General features: G+C 46.2%; 1 protein-coding gene across 1 annotated transcript in view; it reads left to right on the forward strand.

Annotated features, from left to right (window-relative positions):
• SUMF1 (sulfatase modifying factor 1) overlaps positions 1–23,236 on the forward strand; it is a 66,585-nt gene that overhangs the window by 14,283 nt on the left and 29,066 nt on the right. The window contains exons 4-5 of the mRNA XM_065408143.1: positions 20,273–20,355; positions 22,977–23,099. Of these exons, the coding sequence (XP_065264215.1) occupies positions 20,273–20,355; positions 22,977–23,099 (206 nt within the window). The remainder of the gene's footprint in view (positions 1–20,272; positions 20,356–22,976; positions 23,100–23,236) is intronic.

Below are 23,236 nucleotides of genomic sequence, written 5' to 3' on the forward strand. Positions count from 1 at the left end.
GCCCTTCCGGACTGTGCTACCACTGGGCCTGTGGGGGTGTGTGTGTGTGTGTACTGCAAAGTCCCCGTACGGGCCACCAAGTGTAACTTTAGCACCTTCGTGGCCAAGATGGAGTCTGCTCTGCAGGCAGCTCTGGCCAAGAGACGGCGCGCGCAGGAATGCAGCAGGAGAAATCCCTTCCACCCCAGGGGCACCTGTTCCAAACCCCCCAGAGTGAACACACCCACCCAGAGGAAAAGTACAGTGGATATAACAAGGGAAATATTTATTTACAGAGGGATGAGAGGAGAAAAACAACAAGGGGAAATATAGGGGGAGCAGTAAAACAGGGCTGCATCCAAGCCATAGGCTGGCTCTCTATTCAAATTGGATATCGACCCCTTGGTGGTCTTGCTGGTTACCTTAGATGCTGGATTTTCATCTAGTACAGATTTTTTCTGAAATCAGTACTGGTCCCTTCAAAGGACCCATCAGTTGGCAGAGCACCACAGGCGTTGGATCCTTCCCTGCAGAGAATAGAAGCAGCTTTGGAATTGTTATCATGGGCTGCCCAGGAGATTGGCATCCACCCAGTGTGTTGGGCAGGAAAATGTTTGCATCTACAGGTGCACTGTCCTTACCAAATGTAATCCCACTGCTTGCATGCCATAGTGAAATGAGTTGGTGTCTAGAGTTCATTGTGTCTTCAGAACTGATGCAGTTGTGACAGCACCTGAAAGCCCAGTTTTCTGAGTGTGGCTGGAAAGAACTGCAGGGTTCTCAGGGCTGGTGTGTGTGCGTGTGGAGGGGAGTGAAATAAAATATGCAGTTAAGGGGTGTGATCTTCTAATTTCACTCTACAGTAGTTGGGGGTGTTGTTCAGAATAGAGGTCTCTTGGCAGAGCAGCATGGGGGGATGTTTACATGATTCTATTACTCCACTTCTGGGTCGTTTTTAACAAATGTACATTAGAACAAGTAAGCCCAAGGATTGTCTCTGCTCAGTGGAAAGATACTGAGGCATACTTTCCAATGAAGAGGTTGGCAAGCTGTTAAGAGAAAATGCACAAGCTTTCAGCTCTGTGCAGCTGCTGTGAAGAAAGTGACAAGGATGACACCTTGTACTCCTCTCTCAATACAATGTAAATCAAAGGGTTCCTAAATGTATTCACTGTAAAGAAGTGGGTGCTTGTCATTCCAGGTCTGGGGAAGATAAACTCTGACACATTGACTTTTTTTTGCTTTTGGGTCAGAAGAAAACTTGTGAATCAGTTTCAGAACAAGGCAGCTATAACATTTGAAATATATGGATTTGTATGCTTTCCATTTTTTCTAGGAGGCATTTAATGTTAGGTCTGGAAATGTCAGTGGACTGATGACTTCAAACTGGAGTTATCCTGTCACCAGGAGTAAAATATTCGGGTGGAGTTTTATGGTGAATGTTGTCAAGTATCAGGGGGTAGCCGTATTAGTCTGTATCTACAAAAACAACAAGGAGTCTGGTGGCACCTTAAAGACTAACAGATTTCTTTGGGCATAAGCTTTCATGGGTAAAAACCTCACTTCTTCAGATGCATCTGAATGCTTTTTACCCATGAAAGCTTATGCCCAAAGAAATCTGTTAGTCTTTAAGGTGCCAGCAGACTCCTTGTTGTTATGGTGAATGTTGCCATTTGTGAATCAAGTTTTAGACCATCAAACTCTATTTTCCCCCTTTCTCCCCCCCCCCCCCCCAGTATACAAACCTGTTCAATATTATTATAACTTAAGATATTTCTAATCTTAGAGGTGCCTCTTGTGGATCAAGGCCCTATTGTGCTAGACACTGTGCGAACATAACAAAGATCCCTATTCCCTTCCCTGAAGAATTAGAATCTAATCATAGGATGAAACAAATGTGGAGGTAATAATTAAACAATTGTTTGTATAATAAGCAGCAGTCCTGACATTGAAGCGTTCTTGGGTGTTGCCAGAGGTCATTGTGAAGGGTGTGGAAGCTGCCTGAATTTATTATTATTATTATTATTACATGTTTGTTTGTGTTTGCTGTATGGCTACAATTTAAAGATAATGCAGGTGTCAATCTCTTTGAAGTTTTAGCTCCACCATGCTGAATCCCTACTCATAACCTCAGGGTCTGAAAAAAAGAGGCTGGAAACTGGGAACAAAGAAGTTTGGGTGTGATAAATTGAGGGCCTGTGACATGCAGGGGGAGAGATGGGGTCTGTGGAGAATCAGACTGAATCCCAGACCCAGAAGCGGGGTGGAGGGGGGAAGGCAGCTGAGCAGGCCTGCCTGAGTTTTAGGTATGTACAGACTGTTAATTGTTAAACACTTTCCCCTTGTTAGCCTGTGTTCCTACTGTTGAGATTAAACAGTACTTGGCTTTGAAAAGGCTGCTCTGGGATAAGGGAAGTCTAGCAGGGCAGCTGAATCTAGTCAGGCCTGCTGAGCAGTCAGTTGGTTCCAGGAGGCTGTAGCCTAAGAGGGAGAATTGCTGGATTCCCTCCCAGAGGGAGGTGAAGGCAAGAGGCCTGTCACCTAAGGGGATGTGCTCGGAGGTACCAGAAAGAGAGGGGGGTCAAAGGTGAGTGTTAAGGAGGACAGTTTAGTGCCTTTGCATGGTTGGGGGTTGTTGGTGGGTTTTTTTGGTTTTGTTTGTTTGTTTTTTGTTGTGTGTGGCAAATATCATACTTTCTAGATGAGGTCACTAAACCATGGTTTACTTAAATGTTATGTCCTATAGGACATTGTCTGTTGCATTCACGCTTCTGGGATACTTTTGGAATTAGTAGTCTACTAGTTGCAGAATGTTGGAGGATTTGGAGCTGTCTACTGATACAAGATGACAATACCCCCGATTCTTTTTTCTATAGAAATTGTATGATTATGATGTTAATAAGTTGCAGGGTGAGTCTGACTACTTAAATCACAGTCAGCACACAGTGTATCTGTACTGCATGGGATTGTGGATGACCAGGGATTGCTGAACCACTAGAAAAATAGAAACCCATAGGTCTTTCTGGAGTTCCAGATATGTTGCCAACAAGCAAGTGAAGAGCAAGACACTTCAAATGCATATAGCAAGCTCAAAGGTAAATTGCAAAGCAAAAATGTAGTAGTCTTGCCAGTGCTCCTGCTGTTGTTGTTGAGAGAGAAGCCTTTTGGTTGTTGCAAAGTTAACCCAAAAAACTTCCTGACCTCCAGAACTTGAACATTTGAATTTTTGATTGGTTCAGTGCAATGTGAACTTTGTCTGCTTTTCTTGGAGCTGCATCAAAGTAAAATTTTGGTTCTCAGTTAAATCTTGAGCCCTTTCCTAAGTGATCATTTAAAATATACATTCCCATCTTGTAAAATGCTTAATTGTCCCATATTGCCAACACTGGCTGTTCAAAAATCAAGAGATTTTTCTTAAATTCTATTATTTTTGAAGTCTCACGATTTGCAGTCTGTTTTTTGGGCCTGTAAGAGGTCCCATTTCTAAGCTTTACTCCAGTGTTAAAGGCTGGAAACTTACTTGTTTTCTTGTAAGTGAAAGCTGAGATTCTCATGCAGTCAGAGGACTTCAGGAGCTGGGGCTTTGAGCAAAACAATCAATATTGTGCCTTGTGATAGAATTGCAAGAGCGAGCAAGACGAGAGCTATCTGCTGGAAGAAAAAAGTTAGTGACTTTCTGATTCATTAACTTGAATGTATTTAATTCAGGGTGGATTTGATTTAAATCAATTTGATTTAAATAATATAAATCACTAGTCAGGAAAACTTGATTTAATCATGGTTTTCTACATAAAAGTGCTTTCTTGTTGGTTGTTATAACCTTAATACATATTCTTCACAACTCGGAGATAGATATAGGTTTCATTTTTAGAAGGTACACACTATGCACTTTTCAACAGTGATTTATTTTGAAAACTTTTCAGATTAGTTTTACAGCTATATCAGAAAATGAATGATTGGTTATTTCATTTAACAAAGGGAATTGAAGCAGATAGTTCACCTCCCAATGACTTCATAAATATCTCCAATTCAACAAGTTAATTAATATTTGGAGGATTTTCTTGCCATGCTGTATTAGGAGGAGAACATCACCAGACAGACATTTATATTGTTTTATTTAACTAAAACAACAATGTTATGTATTCTGGATTTTTTTTTCTTCAACAGCAAACCTATAATATTTTAACAAAACAAGCATATGTCCCTCGCTTCTCACATTTATCTCCAGACTTCTTCTCCTTGTCCAGATCTATTCCGCCCCCAACAATCTTCTATTCATTGAACTTCTTGAAACTTTGCACCTTTTAGAGAGAGGTAAGGGATTGACTCTGTGTACACAAATTTGCCGAGGGGCAATAGAGTTGAGGCCTGTTATTTCTCACCTCTATATATTATTTATTTAAAAACATTTTTGCTGTTAACAAGCAAGTTACCTCTGGAGACACAAATCCACAGTTTTCAGAGTGGTATCCGTGTTAGTCTGTATCAGCAAAAACAAAGAGGAGTCCTTGTGGCACCTTAGAGATTAACAAATTTATTTGGGGATAAGCTTTTGTGGGCGAGAACCCACTTCAAGCATCTCTGATGGTATCTTCTAGACTGAGCACTGAGTCCCATTAGGTAGATAGAAAGGTTAACCTAAATAATCTATACAGAAGCTTGTGGAACCCCATAAGATTGGGTCCCTAATCCATGAACTATTGGAACTCATTTACAAAACTTTTCTTAAACATTACATGAGTATATTGTCTCATTCTATAAAATTAGAATTTAAAATTCCTATTCCATGATGAGATATCTTTGAACTATAATGTATCTTAATTAAAACTATCTTTAGGTAGGTTTTTTCCTCAAAAAGAATTTTATCAAAAAAATCAGATTTAAATAAAAATCCAATTTTTTTTTATTTTGTTAATCATTGATTTTTATCCACCCTGATTTAATTTCATATTTGGTGGAGTTAGTTTTAAGAATGAGAATGAAATATAATTTATTTGCATAATTATAGAGTGTTTGTTTCCATCTCTTTGTTGCAGAATATTTTGCAAACACAAAAGCAAGAATAACAATCACATCTGTAGATTGACTCTTTCATGCAGCTACTATGACAACCTTGGTCTCTGACAGAAGGGTGACTAGAAAAGGTCTCTTCTTCTTTGTCTTGAGCCTTGAAGCAATATTCAGTTTCACACTATTTACATTGTAATGTGTCTCCATGCAGTCAGTTACATCTGTTTCAACTTAACATAAGACCGTTGCTATGGAGATGGTGTGTTGAATAGAAATAGGTCATGTCGGTGCCATTTTCAGTGTATTTATAGAAAAGAAAGGGCTAGCTGGGGAGAGGTCTGGCTCAAGTGAAGGGAGAAGGTGCATTTATCTAAAGACCTTCATTTGATTTGGGCGGGGGCTCGTTTTAAATATAGGGGCTGCATGTACAACTGTAGCCTGTTAAAATTCCCCCAGTCCTACAGGAAAAGAGGGGTGCGTATGTTTGTGTGAGAGAGACAGGACAGGATCTTTGTGCTCAATGGAATACACCCTTTAGGTAAGGAAATCCACTGCAGAACAGGTGAAATTATAACATTCCAGGGCTGTGTATCCTTAGTCTCTCCATCTGAAAAACTGTCTCCAACTTGAGTCACCCCAAGCCTTGTCACTGCACTACACTAATCTATCTGGGACTCTGACCTGGGGCAGGACCTTGATGGGAGCTAATAGTAACCATTCCAATTGGCCTACATATGGTAGCCACAGTGCAGTCTTAATAAACATTGATTCCAGCAGCCTGGGCTGTGCAAGTGCAATTGAGCACACAGTGGCTGCTACACTTACTGACGCCTGTGAGAGGTGAACCTTCCACACCTGTGCAGAATGCCCTGAATATCTCCTAGCTCAGTGGTTAGGGCACTTACCTGTGAGGTGGCAGCTCCCTGTTCAAATCCCTACTACCCCTCAGGTGGAGGAGGGACTTGAACTAGGGCTGTCCCATATTCCCGGTGAGTACCCTAACCCCTGGGGCTATGAGACATTCTGGTCCCCACCCCACCCCATGCTCATGTATAGGGTCCTGATCTGGTAGGCAAGCTCTGAACATGCTTGCTGGGTCAGCAGGTGACTTAAAGAAGCACCTATCTTTCCTGCAGTTGATGCATAGCTCTGGGGCTGTGGGATCCAGATGCCTGGCATGGGACTGCAGTGCTTCCAAGGCCACCTCTTGTGCTTCCCCCTCTCTCCTCCCCCCCCCCCCAAACCCCCCCGACCCCCCCAAAAAAACCAGTGCAGGAGCCTAATGGCAAGAGGTTTGCAACCGAGAATCCCAAGCAGAGGGAGGCACTGAACTCTGAGTGGGGTGGAGGTGAGGCTTAGGACACCTCTGTCTCCTATTGTCTAGCATGCTGACTTTTGTGAATCCTATTCTGAGGTGCTTCTCTCTTCCCATTCATTGTATAGGGAGCCAAGGCACCTAAGTCAGGCTTCAGGAATCCCGCATGGCAATGCTCTTCATCACCACAGCTAAGCTGCTTTGTGAATCCAGCCCAAAGTGTCTCTCTATCACAAACACTTCTGGAAAAGTAAAATGGACTCTGAGAAATTTTCATTTTTAATCAAAGGTGGCAGTAGCTGACTACGCCTCAGTTCCGCAAATTGCTCCATGCATGTGGGAGAACTTGTAGGAGTGAGTTTGTTGTTAATGCAGCAAAGAGTCCTGTGGCACCTTATAGACTAACAGACATATAGGAGCATGAAGCTTTCGTGGATACATCCGAAGAAGTGGGTATTCACCCACGAAAGCTCATGCTCCTATATGTCTGTTAGTCTATAAGGTGCCACAGGACTCTTTGCTGCTTTTACAGATCCAGACTAACAGGGCTACCCCTTTGATACTTTGTTGTTAACGATTCTCTTTGCAGTATGATTAAATGGTGTCCACTTGTCTGCACAATTTCATGAGGAGTGTACTGTAGCCCTCACTCTGGTTTCTTAGAGATTTTAGTTCTATAGCAGAGACTGCGAGGAATGTAAATATTCAGGTGATTGAACCAACTATATAAAGTATTCTACTGTTGAGCCTTCCTAAAACAACATCCTTATAGTTATCAAAATAGTTGTCCTGTTTTCAGAGCTGTTATCCACTTAAACTGCTTGAACAAACATTTCAATAAAAGTGTCTTTTCTTAGGCCCCGTCTACACTGGCAAGTTTGTGCGCAGTAAAGCAGCTTTGAGCGCTGTAACTCGCGAGGTGTACACACTGCCAAGCCACTTCGGGCGCAGAAACAGCGCTATAAAAAAACCACCTCGACGAGAGGCGTAGAGCTTTCTGCGCCGTGACTACAGCGCTGCGGTGCCAGAGTAGACACCATAATGATTACAGCGCTGTGATTGGCTTTTGAGAGGTGTCCCACAATGCCTGTTGTCACATCTCTGGCCATCGGTTTGAACTCTACTGCCCTGCCCTTAGGTGACCAACCATCAGGCCCACCCCATACATTCCTTTGTAAATTTGAAAGTCCCCTTTCTGTTTGCTCGGTGATGCGTGCAGTGGGCCCAGCCCATCTTTCCAGGTGGCCATGCCTGCTCCACACACCAGGCGATTTCCCCGTTTGGAGCACTGCCGAGCTGCTGGACCTCATCAGCATTTGGGGAGAGGACGCCATGCAGTCACAGCTGCGCTCCAGCCATCGGAATTATGATACTTATGGACAGATTTCTAGATGCATGAATGAAAAGGGCCATGACTGGGACACATTGCAGTGCAGGGTCAAAGTGAAGGATCTGCGGAATGCCTGCCACAGGGCACAGGAGGCAAACTGCCACTCCGGTGCTGCGCCCACGAGCTGCCGGTTCTACAAAGAGCTGAACGCGATACTTGGAGGTGACCCCACCTCCACTGCGAAGTCCCCTGTGGATACTTTATTGCCAGTCGAGAGTGGACCAAGGCAGGAGTAGGCAATCTTGGATGAAGAGGGGGAACCAGAGGTGGAGGATGACTCGGAGGCCAGAGATGCATGCAGTCAGGAGCTCTTTTCTACCCCGGAGGAGCCTAGCCAGTCACAGCAGTTGGATATTGGCGAAGCGCAAACAGGAGAGGAGGCCCCTGGTAAGTGGATCTGATTTTGGGGAATTGCTGAAGCGAGTTGTTGGGGGAAGGAGGGCTGCAGAAAGCAGGCTTGTCTCCCACCTCATGCCTAGTTTGAGCAGCGGAACAGGCTGTTGATACACTCCCTCACTTCATGTGAATCTCCCTCAGATCTCCAGGGAACTGTCATGGAGATACCGGGCAATCCGCTCCCGCAGGTTCCTCGGCAGAGCTGCTTTGTTTCTTGCCCCATTAACGGTAATTTTCCTGCACCACTGTGCCGTCACGTGGGGTGGGGGATGCATAGCTGCACACAGGCTAGCCACATAGGGGCCAGGGCAGAAGCCGCAAGCTTGGACAAGACCCTCCCTTGATTCCCTGCTCACCCTCAGCAGCAAGATATCTTCCATAATGATCACCTCCTGTGGAAAGTGTGGGGACAGAAATGATTATCAACCTCCCTCCCCCACAGTGCTGGCTCTCCCCAAGAGCCACGTGCCCAGTGTACAGCAGGGTCTGGGAAAAGTGATTCTCCCCCCCACCCCCCTGCCCCTGCGGCTACTCACCATTTTGGGGGTCTTGTGGCTTGTGTGTGCTTGCCTGGGGTCAGCCAGTTAGTGTCAGGTGTGTGAATACTGGCTGTGTGTTAAAGCACTGAAACAGTGTTGTCTGTGTTGCAAACACTACTGCTTCTGTTGCATTTAAATTTCACAGAGATGACCTTGGGAGGCCAGCCTCCCTTATCGGCAGCAGAACGGTTGCGAAGAATTAGAAAGCATCCAAGAAGAACTAAGGAGGACTTTATGCATGAGGTTATGATGCACTCCGCTGCCGAGAAAAAGGAATTGAAGGAGTGGCGGGACAGCGAGAAGAGGGAACGAAAGAAGAACGCGGCACACTAGAAAGAAGCCACGGAGCGGCTCTTAACAGCTATGGAGCGCCAAGCGGACGCGCTCCAGGCGATACTAGCTCTTCAAACAGAGCAGCTCTGCGCCTGCCCTCCCCTGCAGCCGCTGTCGCAAAACTCTTTGCCATGCACACACCCCCGCCCCCAAACACACACACCGCCAACACACTCTTATCAACCTCTTGGCTCCAGTCTCTACCCGCAGCATTCCACTCTTCCCTCCTCACAGTCCAGCAGTGTGGACTCACAATACCCACTGCACTCAACATCCATCCATCTCCAGTTTGGCCCTGCTGAAGTACAGCACCCGCTGCATCGTACTCCAAAGGAGAAGGTTGGGTATGATCCCTGGACATACACAAATCTGTAGCCGTCCCGGGACCGCTCCTCCTCTTGAGACCTCCCATTCCCCCAACCCCCTCCCTGCTGATTAATTTTTTCATTTGACTCTCTCCTCTAGTTGTTGTCTTTCAATAAAAGAATTTTGTTTGAAAGCAATCTTTATTCTATTACGTGAAAGCAAAAAGAGCACTGCAAAGCAACATAGTTATGTTAAGGCCCCTTCTTGCATCATGTGCACCAATCACCTCCTAGCATTACAAGCACTGCAATCCTGAGCATAGCAACAAATATTTGTGGCTTTCAGCTTCAAATTGCTGCCTCAAAGCATCCCTGATCCTTATAACCCCACGCTGTGCCCCTCTAATAGCCCTGGTCTCTGGCTGTTCAAACTCGGCCTCCAGGCGTTCAGCCTCTGCGGTCCAGCCCTGAGTGAAGCTTTCACCCTTCCTTTCACAAATATTATGGAGCGCACAGCACGCAGCTATATAAGCATAGGAATATTGTCATCGGTCATGTCCAGCTTCCCATACAGGCATCGCCAGCGGGCTTTTAAACGGCCAAATGCACACTCCAGTCATTCTGCACTTGCTCAGCCTGTTGTTGAACCACTCCTTGCTGCTTTCAAGTTGCCCCGTGTATGGCTTCATGAGCCATGGCATTAAGGGGTAGGCAGGGTCTCCTAGGATCACAATAGGCATTTCGACTTCCCCTATGGTGATCTTCTGATCCAGGAAGAAAGTCCCTGCTTGCAGCTTCTTGAACAGGTCAGTGTTCCAAAAGATGCGTGCGTCATGCACCTTTCCGGACCAGCCTGCGTTAATGTCTGTGAAACGCCCATGGTAATCTACAAGCGCCTGGAGAACCATTGAGAAATACCCCTTGTGATTGATGTACTCGGTGGCTAGGTGGTCTGGTGGCAGAATTGGAATGTGCGTGCTATCTATCGCTCCTCCGCAGTTAAGGAAGCCCATTTGTGCAAAGCCATCCACAATCTCACGCACGTTGCCCAGAGTCACGATCTTTCGGAGCATGATGCGATTAATGGCCCTGCACGCTTGCATCAACAAGACCCCCAGTGGTCGACTTTCCCACTCCGAACTGGTTAGCGATCAATTGGTAGCAGTCTGGAGTAGCCAGCTTCCACAGTGCAATTGCCAAGTGCTACTCCAGCGACAGGGCAGCTCTCATTTTTGTGTCCTTGTGCTGCAGGGCTGGTGCGAGCTCATCACACAGTCCCATGAAGGTGGCTTTCCTCATGCGAAAGTTCTGCAGCTATTGTTCGTCATCCCAGACATGCATCACAATGTGATCCCACCACTCAGTTCATGTTTCCCGAGCCCAAAAGCGGCATTCCACTGAGGTCAGCACCTCAGTGTATGCCACAAGCATTCTCATGTCATTGCTACTACGTGTGGCGAGATCAATATCGCACTCCTATTGCCTTTGTAGTTTAAGGAATAACTCCATTGCCACTTGTGACATGTTGGTCAATGCGAACAGCATTCTTGTCAACAGCTCGGGATCCATTCCTACAGCCAGAAAGAGGCAGGGCAGGGTGCGCAGTACACAAACCATTGAAAGATGGCACCAAATGTGGACAGAAGCACAGGGATTGCTGGGATGCAAAGCAATGCATCACGGGGCATTGGGACAGGACCCAGGATGCCCTGCGACCCCTTCCGCCTTCCCACAAGTCTTAGCGGCAAAAGAGAAAGAGGTGCTCTGTGAGAGAGCTGCCCAAAGTGCACTGCTCCAAATAGTGCCACAAGTGTGAACATGCTATTGTGCAGGCAGCTCAGTGTGAACACACAACAGCAGTTTTCCTTCGGCACTCTCTGAGCGGCACTATAACTGCCGGGCTGTAACTTTGCCAGTGTAGACGTGCCCTTAGTCTTTTTTTTTTTTTTTTTTTTTTAAGAAAGAGAATAGTTTTGCTAATGGAGAACCTGTGATCTGTATTGCAGATTAAAGAGTTAATCAAAGTGAAATGGTTGATATCTTCTTTAATTATCTCTTCTGGACTTATTGTTCAGCAGCATATGTTCTGTTTTTGCAGACTGAATCTGTCACCCAGTCTATGGAACACATGTCGAGGTCTGAAGCATGAGAATGTCAGGCATTATGAAAGCTATCAGCTCCTTAGTGGTATGAGAACGTTTGCAGTATTAAATGATGGGGGTTGTAGTATCTCTTATCGAATTAGCCTTTGTGCTGATTAGAATTAGAGCTATTAAAAGCTTTAAAGCATTCTGAGAAGTTTGAAATGCATATACTTTTTTTCTTTTTGGAAAGAGCAGCTTAATGCATATTAGTTGATGATGTCAATACATGATTGATTTAATTGTCATTTGGAAGCTAATCTGGAGATTGTGGTATACCTAGTCTATAACTGTTATCCTGTTTGCATACTGCATCTGTTTATCTTGTAAAAATCTGATTGCAAAAACTGGCAGCCCTTTGGTGTTCAGTTCAGCACAACCAGAAACAGAAGAGAGACATGCAGTGCTTTCGTGTGGAGAGACTTCTTTTCTTTCTGGCCTGGTCTACACTAGGAGCTTATATCGAATTTAGCGCCGTTACATCGAATTAACCCTGCACCCGTCCACACCAGGAAGCTACTTAGTTCGAAATAGAGCTCTTTTAAATTCGACTTCTGTAATCCTCGAAAACGAGAGGAGTAGCGCTAAATTCGAAATGGCAATATCGAATTAGGCTAGGTGTGGATGGAAATCGACGGTAATAGCTCCGGGAGCTATCCCACAGTGCACCACTCTGTTGACGCTCTGGACAGCACTTCGAGCTCGGATGCTCTGACCAGCCACACAGGAAAAGCCCCGGGAAAATTTGAATTCCTTTTCCTGTCTGGCCAGTTTGAATCTCATTTTCTGTTTGGACAGCGTGGAGAGCTCAGCAGCACTGGCAACGATGCAGAGCTCTCCAGCAGAGTTGGCCGTGCAATCTAATAGAAAGAGGGCCCCAGCATGGACTGATCGGGAAGTCTTGGATCTCATTGCTGTGTGGGGCGATGAGTCCGTGCTTTCAGAGCTGCGCTCCAAAAGAAGGAATGCAAAGATCTACGAGAAGATCTCTAAAGCCATGGCAGAGAGAGGATACAGCCGGGATGCAACGCAGTGCCGCGTGAAAATCAAGGAGCTGAGACAAGGCTACCAAAAAACCAAAGAGGCAAACAGACGCTCCGGATCCCAGCCCCACACATCACGTTTCTACGAGGCACTGCATTCCATCCTAGGTGCGGCCGCCACCACTACCCCACCAGTGACCGTGGACTCCGAGGATGGGATATTGTCCACGGCCGGTTCCTCCTCGGAAATGTTAGGTGACGGGGAAGATGAGGAAGGAGATGAGGAGGACGAGGCAGTCGACAGCGCTTGCACCGCTGATTTCAACGACAGCCAGGAGCTCTTCATCACCCTTACCGAGATCCCCTACCAACCGTCCACAGCCCTTACCCCGGACACCGAATCAGGGGAAGGATCAAGCAGTGAGTGCTTTAAACATCTAAACATTTCATTGTAACATAAGTGGAATATTTATATTGTTAAGAATGGGCTTTTCAGTCACTCATTTAAACATAGAAACTTTTATTTATAACAAAACAGGAATATTAACTATATTAGTAATTTGTTGTTCATGATTTAGTTGGCTTATAGTGAACTATTTACTCCTAACTATGTATAGAAAATCAAGTACTGTCCGGATATTCATGATTAGTCCACCACAGGACGCTCCACTCTGTAGTCCGTAATGCTGAACTTAAATGAAAAGGCGGTCAATGTGCCCGGGAATGGACAGACAGTCCTCCTGGGATAGCTCGGCATAGCTCTCCTGCAGGTACCGCTCCAGCATGCGCACGAGGTTCAACGGCAGGGCGATCTTGTTTGGTCCCCCGTGGTAACACACGTTCCCACGCCATGAGTCCATCAGGTAGTCGGGGATCAGTGCGCGGCACAGCATGGCGGCATACGGCCCAGGCCTCTGCATGCTTTCACGCAGCATCCTTCCCCTCTCGGTCTCCGAGATCCTCATGAGTGTTATGTCACACATGACGCCCTGCTTTAAATTAGGGAGGGGAATGTTAGTATTGGGACTGCTTTACAGCCACGCTGTGGAGGCGGCATAGGGGCAGCATACAGGGAGCTTTCCCGGGGACAGCCGCGAGGTGGTGGGACAGGGGTAGAGCTCATGCTTCCCTGATTGCTGCCAGCAGAGAGTGGCCTTGCATTCAGTGCGAAAGGAGCCCAGTGCTACTATTACATGGTAAGCCGTAGACTTGTGGCAGCTTAAACATGTTTTCCTGCAGCAGAAGTAGAGGTGTCCTGCAACGCTTCTCTGATCGCAACTGCAGGACCCCAGACACATAAGGCGAGGGCCGAAAATTCGACCTTGTCCTGAGTGCGCATGTGAAAGGTGCAGTGCATGGTGTTGTTCACAGAGAAAGACTATGCTCTTTGTTAGCAACTTCATTTATCTGTCTCAGGAATTTACTCCCTTTTTCCCATTCCCACAGACACATCTGCGACTGTCTCCCAACCCAGCCTGGCATCACACTCCCAGAGGCTAGCGCAGATTAGAAGAAGGAAGAGAAAAACTCGTGAAGACATGTTTTATGAACTTATGGAGTGCTCACGAGAGCAGGCAGCCCAGACGACACAGTGGAGGGAGAACTTGTCACAAATGCACAGAGCAGTCATGGAACGGGAGGAGAGGTGGCGCCAGGAGGACCAGCAGGCTACTCAAACCCTGCTTGGACTAATGAGGGAGCAAACGGAGACGCTCCGGCGCCTTGTGGATGTTCTGCAAGACCGGAGGCAGGAGGACAGAGCACTGCTGCTGTCTATCTCTAACCGCCCTCCCCCGCCACCAAGTCCCACACCCCCCTCACCAAAAGTACAAAGAAGGAGGGGCGGCAAGGTCCGTTAAAACTGTCAGTCGGCCACTGCACACTGCTGCAGCAATGGAAGGCTCTCGTTCCAAAGTTTGAAAAGTCCTTCCCTACCCATCTCACACTAGCCCATGTCCAAGTTTCCTCCCCCCCCCCCCTTTTCATGTGCGGTTCATAATAAAACATCTGTTTCTGTTAAGTACTGTTTCCGAGAGTGTCTTTTGGAGGGGATTCTGTCTGAAGGGGGGGAAGGGGTTTGTTACTTGGACAGGACAGTCATCTGTAGCAGGCTACAGAGGCGGGGGCAGGTCCAGCATCTGGACACATACACAGCACAGTCACCAGTTACCCTGGTCAGTCTGGGAGGCGGTTTTCTTGTTCTGGGGTGCGAGGGGGTTGATCTGTGACTTTGTGTCGGGGGAGGGCAGTTAGAGATCCTATGCCGCGGTCCTTATCCTGGATCACAGAGCCACTCAGCAGGGGATCTGTTACCCTCCGCCCCCTGCCAGAAAGTCACTTGGCCGACACATACATCCAGTCCTGCCCAGGACTGCTGGCAGGCTGCGTTGAAACAACCAATCCAGCACTGCGGAGCCTGTCATTCCCGGAGTTTTGAAGCATCATTTGCATCAGAACACTAAACCCGCCCCCCGCCATAGTCTGCGTCCCCGGTTTAAAACATTCCCGCGAAAACAGTAAAAAAGAGAACCTTGTTCATTAACAGAACAGAACAGATTTTATTTGTTGGGAAGGTGGGGAAGGGGGTATGTAACTTGGAAGGATAGTCAACAGTAACTGGGTAAAGAAACGGGGGCAGGTTCAGCATCTGTGTCCACAAAGTAAAAAGTCACTGGAGACCCTGTTCAGTCAGGAACCTGGCTTTCAAAGCCTCCCTGATGCACAGCGCGTCCCGCTGTGATCTTCTAATCGCCCTGCTGTCTGGCTGGACGTAATCAGAAGCCAGGCTATTTGCCTCAAGCTCCCACCCCGCCATAAAGGTCTCCCCCTTGCTCTCACACAAATTGTGGAGCACACAGCAAGCAGCTATCACAATGGGGATATTGGTCTCGCTGAGATCACAGCGAGTGAGTAGGCTTCTCCATCTCCCCTTGAGACGGCCAAAAGCACACTCCACCACCATTCTGCACTTGCTGAGCCGGTAGTTGAATAGTTCTTTCCCTGAGTCCAGTGCGCCAGTGTAGGGCTTCATGAGCCAGGGCATTAGCGGGTATGCAGGGTCCCCGAGGATGACTGTTGGCATCTCCACATCCCCAACAGTTACTTTGTGGTCCGGGAAGTAAAGACCTTCCTGCAGCCGTCTACACAGACCAGAGTTCCTGAACACCCTAGCGTCATGAACCTTGCCAGGCCATCCAACGTAGATATTGGTAAAACGTCCCCGATGGTCCACCAGTGCTTGCAGCACCATGGAAAAGTAGCCCTTCCGGTTGATGTACTGGCTAGCCTGGTGGTCCGGTGCCAGGATAGGGATGTGAGTCCCATCTATAGCCCCACCGCAGTTTGGGAATCCCATCTCGGCAAAGCCATCTCTGATGAGCTCCACGTTTCCCAGGGTCACTACCTTAGATAGCAGTAGCTTGACGATTGCCCTGGCTACTTGCATAACAGCAACCCCCACGGTAGACTTGCCCACGCCAAACTGGTTAGCGACGGACCGGTAGCTGTCTGGCGTTGCGAGCTTCCAGAGGGCTATGGCCACTCGCTTCTGGACAGTCAGGGCTGCCCGCATCCGGGTGTCCTTTCGCTTCAGGGAAGGGGACAGCAACTCACACAGTTCGAGGAAAGTCCCCTTCCGCATGCGAAAGTTGCGCAGCCACTGGGATTCATCCCAGACCTGCAGCACTATGCGGTCCCACCATTCCGTGCTGGTTTCACGGGCCCAGAATCGCCGTTCAACAGTATCAACAAGACCCAGTGACAGCGAGATGTCCTGGGCGCTGGGTCTCATGTTCTCAGAGAGGTCGGAGCTAGTGTCCGACTTCATGCCGTCACGGTAGTGCCGTAGCCTCCTCTCATGATTGATCTGCAGCTGCCTCTGGTACAGGTGGAGGAGAAGCTGCGAGGCGTTGAGAACTGCCACAACTGCAGCGATGGTCGCAGCGGGATCCATGCTCGCACTGCTGTGGCGTCCGCGCTGTCAGTAATCAGAAAAGCGCGCGAACTGATTTCCCGCCGGCGCTTTCAGGGATGGAGGGAGGGAGGGCGGGCTTGAGTGACGGACGGATGACGACAGGCGCCCAAAAGCACCCTCGACACATTTTTTTTACCCAGAAGGCATTTGGGGCTCGACCCAGAATTCCAATGGGCAGGGGGGACTGCGGGAACTGTGGGATAGCTGCCCACAGTGCACCGCTTCCAATGTCGACGCTTGCCCCGTTAGTGTGGACTCACAAAGTCTCACAAAGTCGAATTACTGTCCTTAGTGTGGACACACACGTTCGACTTAGTAATATCGATTCCACATAGTCGAATTAACTAAAATCGAAGTACTCTCGTAGTGTAGACAAGGCCTCTCTGTTACCATACACCATTCAGACTGAAAACATGTTTTTGCTATTTGTGCATGAAGAAACATGAAGTGGCTTCTTAGTCACGTGCAAGGTTTTGTTTTGGATAAGGATACAACAGTCCACTACAACCTTCATCGTTTTAAAGCTAGCAGTTTCTTAGAAAAATGTCACAATATGCGCATTTCAGTTCCTATGAAACTACTGATGAGCTCTAAGTAAGGTTCTGTCAAGTTCTCTTGGCACGTGAACGTCCCTTTAACTTTCAGTAACCAGCAGCTCTCAAATGGAGATAGTATAGAAGATTGAAGCCCAGCTATGAGTCAAAGATCCAAAATTTAGGAGACAAGGAAAAAATGCAAGGAAGTTGCATACCATCAGTCTTTTAGCCTAAACATAGCCTATAGTGTCAGTTTTGGAATTCGCTCATTCTGCTACTAGTAAATGAAACTACAGCCAGTCTGTGCTGGGGAAAGTGAACTGGGGGGTCTAAAGTGGAGGCTTTTCTTCCAACTGAGATCATTGGACTCTTCCATAAGGGAGTCACCGAGTTTAGTGAGGGGCTGAGTGTGCTATTACACTTCTCAGAAAGGGCAGGGCCTCGGAGAACAGCACTAGCGTGCCTGAGCTGCACTAGCGTGTCTGCTTCCTTTTTGTAGTTGTAGACTGGGAGATGAGCGCAAGCTCTTTGAGAGATGTGATTGCCTTCTGTGATATGCATAACAGGCCAAATTTAAATGGAACCCACTCTGTGAGATAGAAAGCTTTGGTCTCCAGGCTGCTGAGAACCGTCCTTGTCTCTTCTGCACTTAATGCGACGTCTTCTATTCCAGCATTTTGAAGGAAAGTGTTTCAGGCACCTGTGTGTGACCACTTCCCGTCCACAGAGAGTTCTAGTCTCATCTCTCTGGCTGGAATTTGACCATGCTTCTAAGGCAGTGATTTGCAAACGTTTTTGATCGTGTAATAGTTTACACGCTCCGTCCTCCTGCCACACAAGTACATCTAATGATAAAAAAAAAATCAACATGCAACTCTTATTAAATATTAAAAACAGGAAGGCACTCGTCCAAACAAGCCAACAGTCTGTTGTAATAAGAGCAAAAGCAAAATGGTGATTGTGGTCAATATTTACCACTAAATCCCTGTCGTAACAAAGGGATTAACGTACCATGCAAATTTAACAAATTCGTCACAATGCACAGCAGCATCTAGCGTCAAATGCACAGTGCCATCTGAAGACTTGATATGTCTGTAGAAATCAGCTTTGCTAGTTATTCATGGCTGTGGGTAAAATGTGCGCAGTAAGTTCTTCTCCAAAGCTTCTCGTGCCCCCCCAGAATACATTCTGTGCCCCCTAGAGGGGCCTATCCCCAAGTTTGAGAACATCTGTTCTAGGGGTTCAAGTGCTCTTGTGTACAACTCAAGAATATTCCGAGGCTCCTCACTGGAGAGGTTCTGTAGTGTGGTGGGTTGATCTCAGGGCTAGAAGTCAGCAAATCCTAGTTCTGCCACTGACTCATTATATGGTTTAGGGCAAGACCTTTAGCCATCAACCTTGGGCTCAAACCCCACTTTTAGTTGGGGAAAACAGTGTTGCAAGTTTTTGTGAGGATTCATTTATTTGGTGGTCTTGCAAGTGTAAGCAGTGTACCTTTGCAATGTATTAACCACTTCCTTTTGTCAGACTGCCGTTTATTCCCTCTTCTGAAATTTCCATTTAAGCAATGCTGACGAGGGGTCAGGACCATAGAGCACATATGGTTGAAACATTTAATTATCCTTTCCAAATACCTTTCCCTCCTCACTGCTAATCCCCATGGGTGGAAGTAGTATCAATGGCATCATGTTTCTCCCGGGAAGCTGCTGCTAGCTTTCAGATTGTACTGGTTCAGGCCACTCATCCACCTAGTCGAATGCCCTGTCTCTGAGTGGGGGCAGTAGCACATCCTTCACAGGAAGTAACCCCAAGATGGACAATTATAGAATAAACTGTTCATAAGGGAAGTTTCTCATTATTACTACCTAGGCCTTATATAGCGCTTTTCATCATAGATCTAAGAGAGCTTTACAAAGGTCAGTATCATTATCTGAAACTAAGGAACAAAGGTGAAGTGACTTAATCAAGGTCATCCAAGAGGCCAGTGGCAGATTAGAGCCGGTCTCCTGAGCCCTAGTCTGATGCTCTGTCCACTGATTACACTGCCTTCGCTTACCCTAGGCAGTTGGTGGTTGCTTACATACCAAAGCATTGAGAGTTTTACATCCTGATTTTCCTTATCCTAGTTAATATAACTGTGGATGTTCTTGTTCATATGCATATGTAATCTTTCTTTAAAAGCCTACTATGCCAACCCGTTTTGGGGCAGGTCTGGGTTATTTCACTTAGCTCTGCCACTTGTACTTTCTGTGACCTAAACAGGCATTATCTTTTTGCCTCAATTTGCCACAAAGTGCTTTAATTGAAGTAGGAAGCAATAGCTTATATGTAAACTGTAATACAACTCTTCTGTATGTATTGTTCGTAGCTGTTTTGAAGTAAGAACAATTTTATGATCCTTAAACTATAACAACTACAGAAACAACTTACCACTCTGTGTTTAGAGAAACATTGCACACTAATGCAGTCGTGAAGTGTTTGTATTTGCCAACGTATTAAAATTGAGATTGGTTTGTCTGTCTCCACCTACTGGAAGTTGATAGCAAATACTGCAGATCCAGACTAGTGAGTTTAATTAACTGGAAGGAAAATGACAAGTGTGCTAAATGGAAGTCTTGACCTTAATTGAGGGAAGTCCTCAGGGTGTTTAATTGTCCCAAAAATATTGATTCTAGAGTTAGAAGCTGCCAGACCAAACTGGTGAACAAGTTAAAAATAAACTCTTTGTCTATACCAGGGGGACAGGATACAGCATCGCATAGCACTGCAAAGAGATTGCTGTGATGCTTAGATGAAATCTGATTTACCACATGATGTGCTCAAAAAAAGTCTAAAATAGTCTATAAGACGACCTGGGTAAGCTTCACAAAATAGTTTCAGGACTCAAAGATTACAACTGGAAATTGGTGAGAGGACAGAGCTGTCAGATATGAATAGCCTGCTCAAGATTGTGTTTTCAGGAAGCGAGCTGCAGTTCAGAACATCAGAGACTTGGGAAAACATTGGGCTTCTTTCAGTCTCTTCAAAATCTGAAGCAGGTCAATATTAATGAAAAGCAGTCATTAAACAAACTTTGCAGATTCAGTCACTTCACTTCCCCGCTGTTCTTGTCCACAGTGCATTATTCCATACTTGCACTGGCTTTTGTTTGGCCATTAATGCTGTAGACTAAACGTATGGCTCTCAGTTGGTTAGAGACGATCTTCCTCACAGTGGGTTTGGAGGCAGTAGACAGACTTCTGAGCTGTGAGCTTAAAAATTAGGTGTAGTCACTTCTTCACTGTTGTCACGTGGATGTTTCCCAGAATAGCTCTGACTGGGAATTTAGGAGGCCTACAACATTCTTCTTGATTCTACTTGGCCTGTTTTCAGGTTGCAGCTGCTCCCTGGTGGATGCCTGTTAAAGGAGCTAATTGGAGGCAACCTGAGGGACCAGATTCTAGTATCTCAAAGAGGTGAGCCAGACACGGCCTTTCTGTTTTAACTGTGGTATTTACTTTGTGTCTGTAGAAACTCAGCACGGAAGGTGGGAGGCATGGTTCGAGATGAGCTTCTTGCTGTGCTCTTTCTATTGCTTCTCAGTGTATAGATAGTATTTTTTTCTGTTGCATATAATATTATAATTGGGACTTGTTAAGCATTTGCTCCAGTTAAAGCATTAGCACTTGAAAGAACTAATAACCTCTGTCACGGTTAGATAAAATACACTAGCCGGGCACGTTCTATTAATTTGAAGCTTGATCAGACTTTAGGTATCATGTTCAGTTTTGATGGTCTAGGACCTGCCCACCTGAGAGAGCACTGTGGCTGAGATCAGCAGAGGATGCTCTGGATTAATTTGTCTTCCCAACCCTGCTGCACCCCTTTCATTATAAAAGAGTTGTATGTAAGGTATCCTCTGAGTGTGCTCCATGGTTCAGGAATTCTGATGCCATCTGTTTTATAGAAAACGGCTCAGAATATTGGGGGGAGGAATAAAGTTTTCAAAACTGTCTAAGCAATTTAGGGCCCTAATTCTCACTGAAAGTCAATGGGACTTAAATGACTTAGGAGGGTAGGCCCTTCTATAAGTTTTATCAATGGGTTTGTTGGGGTGAGGGAAATGAGGGTGGGAGGCATAGCTCAGTGGTTTGAGCATTGGCCTGCTAAACCCAGGGCTGTGAGTTCCATCCTTGAGGGGGCCACCTAGGGATCTGGGACAAAATCAGTACTTGGTCCTGCTAGTGAAGGCAGGGGGCTGGACTCGATGACCTTTCAAGGTCCCTTCCAGTTCTAGGAGAAAGGATATCTCCATTAATTTATTTATTTATTTAGGGTACATACTTCAGTGGTGATCTTTGTGTAATGCTGCGGAGTGATACACTTACGTAGATGTAAATCTCGTTATTGTTAAGGAGCTTGTGTTTGGTGTCCTTATGTATTGTTAAAGAAATGATGATGATGATCAGTAACTTCACGTTAAGAGACTAGTCAAAGTTTTAATCTCTCACAGAGGTATTTAGGGTTATCTTTTTAAAAAAGCAGATTTTTTTTCAGCCTATGTCTTGTGGAAGCTGACGTATTGAATCCCTTAAGGACGGGGGCCGCATCTCTTTAACATCATTTGATGGCTGGTGCACCTCATCTGCTCTCCAAGGGGGAATAAAGAGAAATTATCTGAAGCAAAAATAGAGGCGGTGGTATCAAGAGACAAGACAAAAAATAAGGAAGAGAGATTTAGGTCATAGCAGTTAACAGCTTTGGAAACGTGCCCTCTGAGCCTTACATTTTGTAGGAGTTGGTTGTGAGCCTGGCCTAGTATAATGACCAAACTTCCCATCACAGAGAAATAGTCTAAAAGGTAGAGAAAGAAACAAAGATTGAAGGTTAGTGGAGACTGTGAGACGTGAACTAGTGAGTGGAAAAAGTGAAAGGAAGACCAATCGCTAATACAGTGAGTCGGAAGCCTTGAGCATTCAACTCTTGTACCAGAAGCCCCTACTAGCAGGGTGGTAGCTCACTCTGCTAGAGGGTTGTGGCAAAAGAGGGGTGGGTGTGTTTGGGGGGGGGGGGAAGGGCAGGTGTATTGTGACCAGGATAAATGAGACCTTCCGTCTCAGAGGGCTGAAACAGTCCCTTTTGGGTAGGAGGGGCTGGGAATGTGTGAGCAAGACGGTGTGGGGATTAAAACAGGGGAAACACGGAAGTCATTTGTAAAAGTTTGCATTAAAAAGTCCTGCTTCCATTACCAAATTACTGCAGCTCCGAAATGGTGAGGTTTGAAGAGGCTTGAGGTGAAGTGAGGGGTTGGCCAGTATTCTCTCCTGCCATTACCCTTCTTTCGCTCTTCCCCCCGCTCCCCCTCCCCAAAGTAAACCGATTTGAGGGGGAGAGGAAAAGAAAATAGAGAATTAAAATGAATAGCAAAAATGATTTAAAAATTATCTAACTCTACAAACCTAAACTGCCCCATCCAGAGGCTGCTCTTCCTCTGACTCTGTTTTCTAATGAGTTACAGCAGACCCTTAAAACTACTGCAGAAATGTGGGCTAACACTGCAGCCTCAAAGGGGTTTTGGCCTGATCCTATGCGGTGCTCATAATCTAGGTTCTCACTAAAGCCAATGGGAATAGTTAGTGGCTAGTAGCTCTACAGACCCCCTCCCTAAATTGAGTCTGGGTGAGGACGCAAATGGGCATGATGGGGGAAATACAAGAGTGAACTGGATCTGTGGGTAGAGTGCATAGTTGTGGTGCAACCTGCTGTTACGTACCAATTTCCCCCCCACCCCAACCTCAATTCCTTATTCTGACACTTGCTGTTCTTCACTTTGTATGTGTTCTTGATTGATGCCGTGCTCTGGTATTTACTTCAATAATTTATTTTCTGTAAAACTAACCTGTGCACCCAGTTCAGAGATAACTGAAGTCTAGCATGAAGGATATAAACATTCCATGTACAGTCTATGGCCCATTGTATTAAATCATGACATGGTCTGGGGGGGGTTTCATAAGGTGCTTGCACTGTTGCAGGGTATAGCTGTGAGGCTGGTTGACCATGCTGATGTCCTCATTCTGTGTCTTTTGTTGCTCATCAGAATGGATCACCCAGTTCTTCATGTCTCCTGGAATGATGCTGTAGCGTATTGCACGTGGGCGGGAAAACGATTACCCACAGAAGCTGAATGGGAGTACAGCTGTCGAGGGGGCCTTGAGAATAGGTACTTGTCAAGACTCTTCCCTCGTGCATGTATAAGATTCTGATCTCACCATCCAGAGAAAAGCCGTGTTTATTTTCCTTAACGTTTTTCTTGCACAGGCACATGCATTTGCAGTAAATGTAACACTACTTTATTTT

Source organism: Emys orbicularis, chromosome 7 (genome assembly GCF_028017835.1).
Source record: "Emys orbicularis isolate rEmyOrb1 chromosome 7, rEmyOrb1.hap1, whole genome shotgun sequence".
Classification (NCBI taxonomy): Eukaryota; Metazoa; Chordata; order Testudines; family Emydidae; genus Emys; species Emys orbicularis.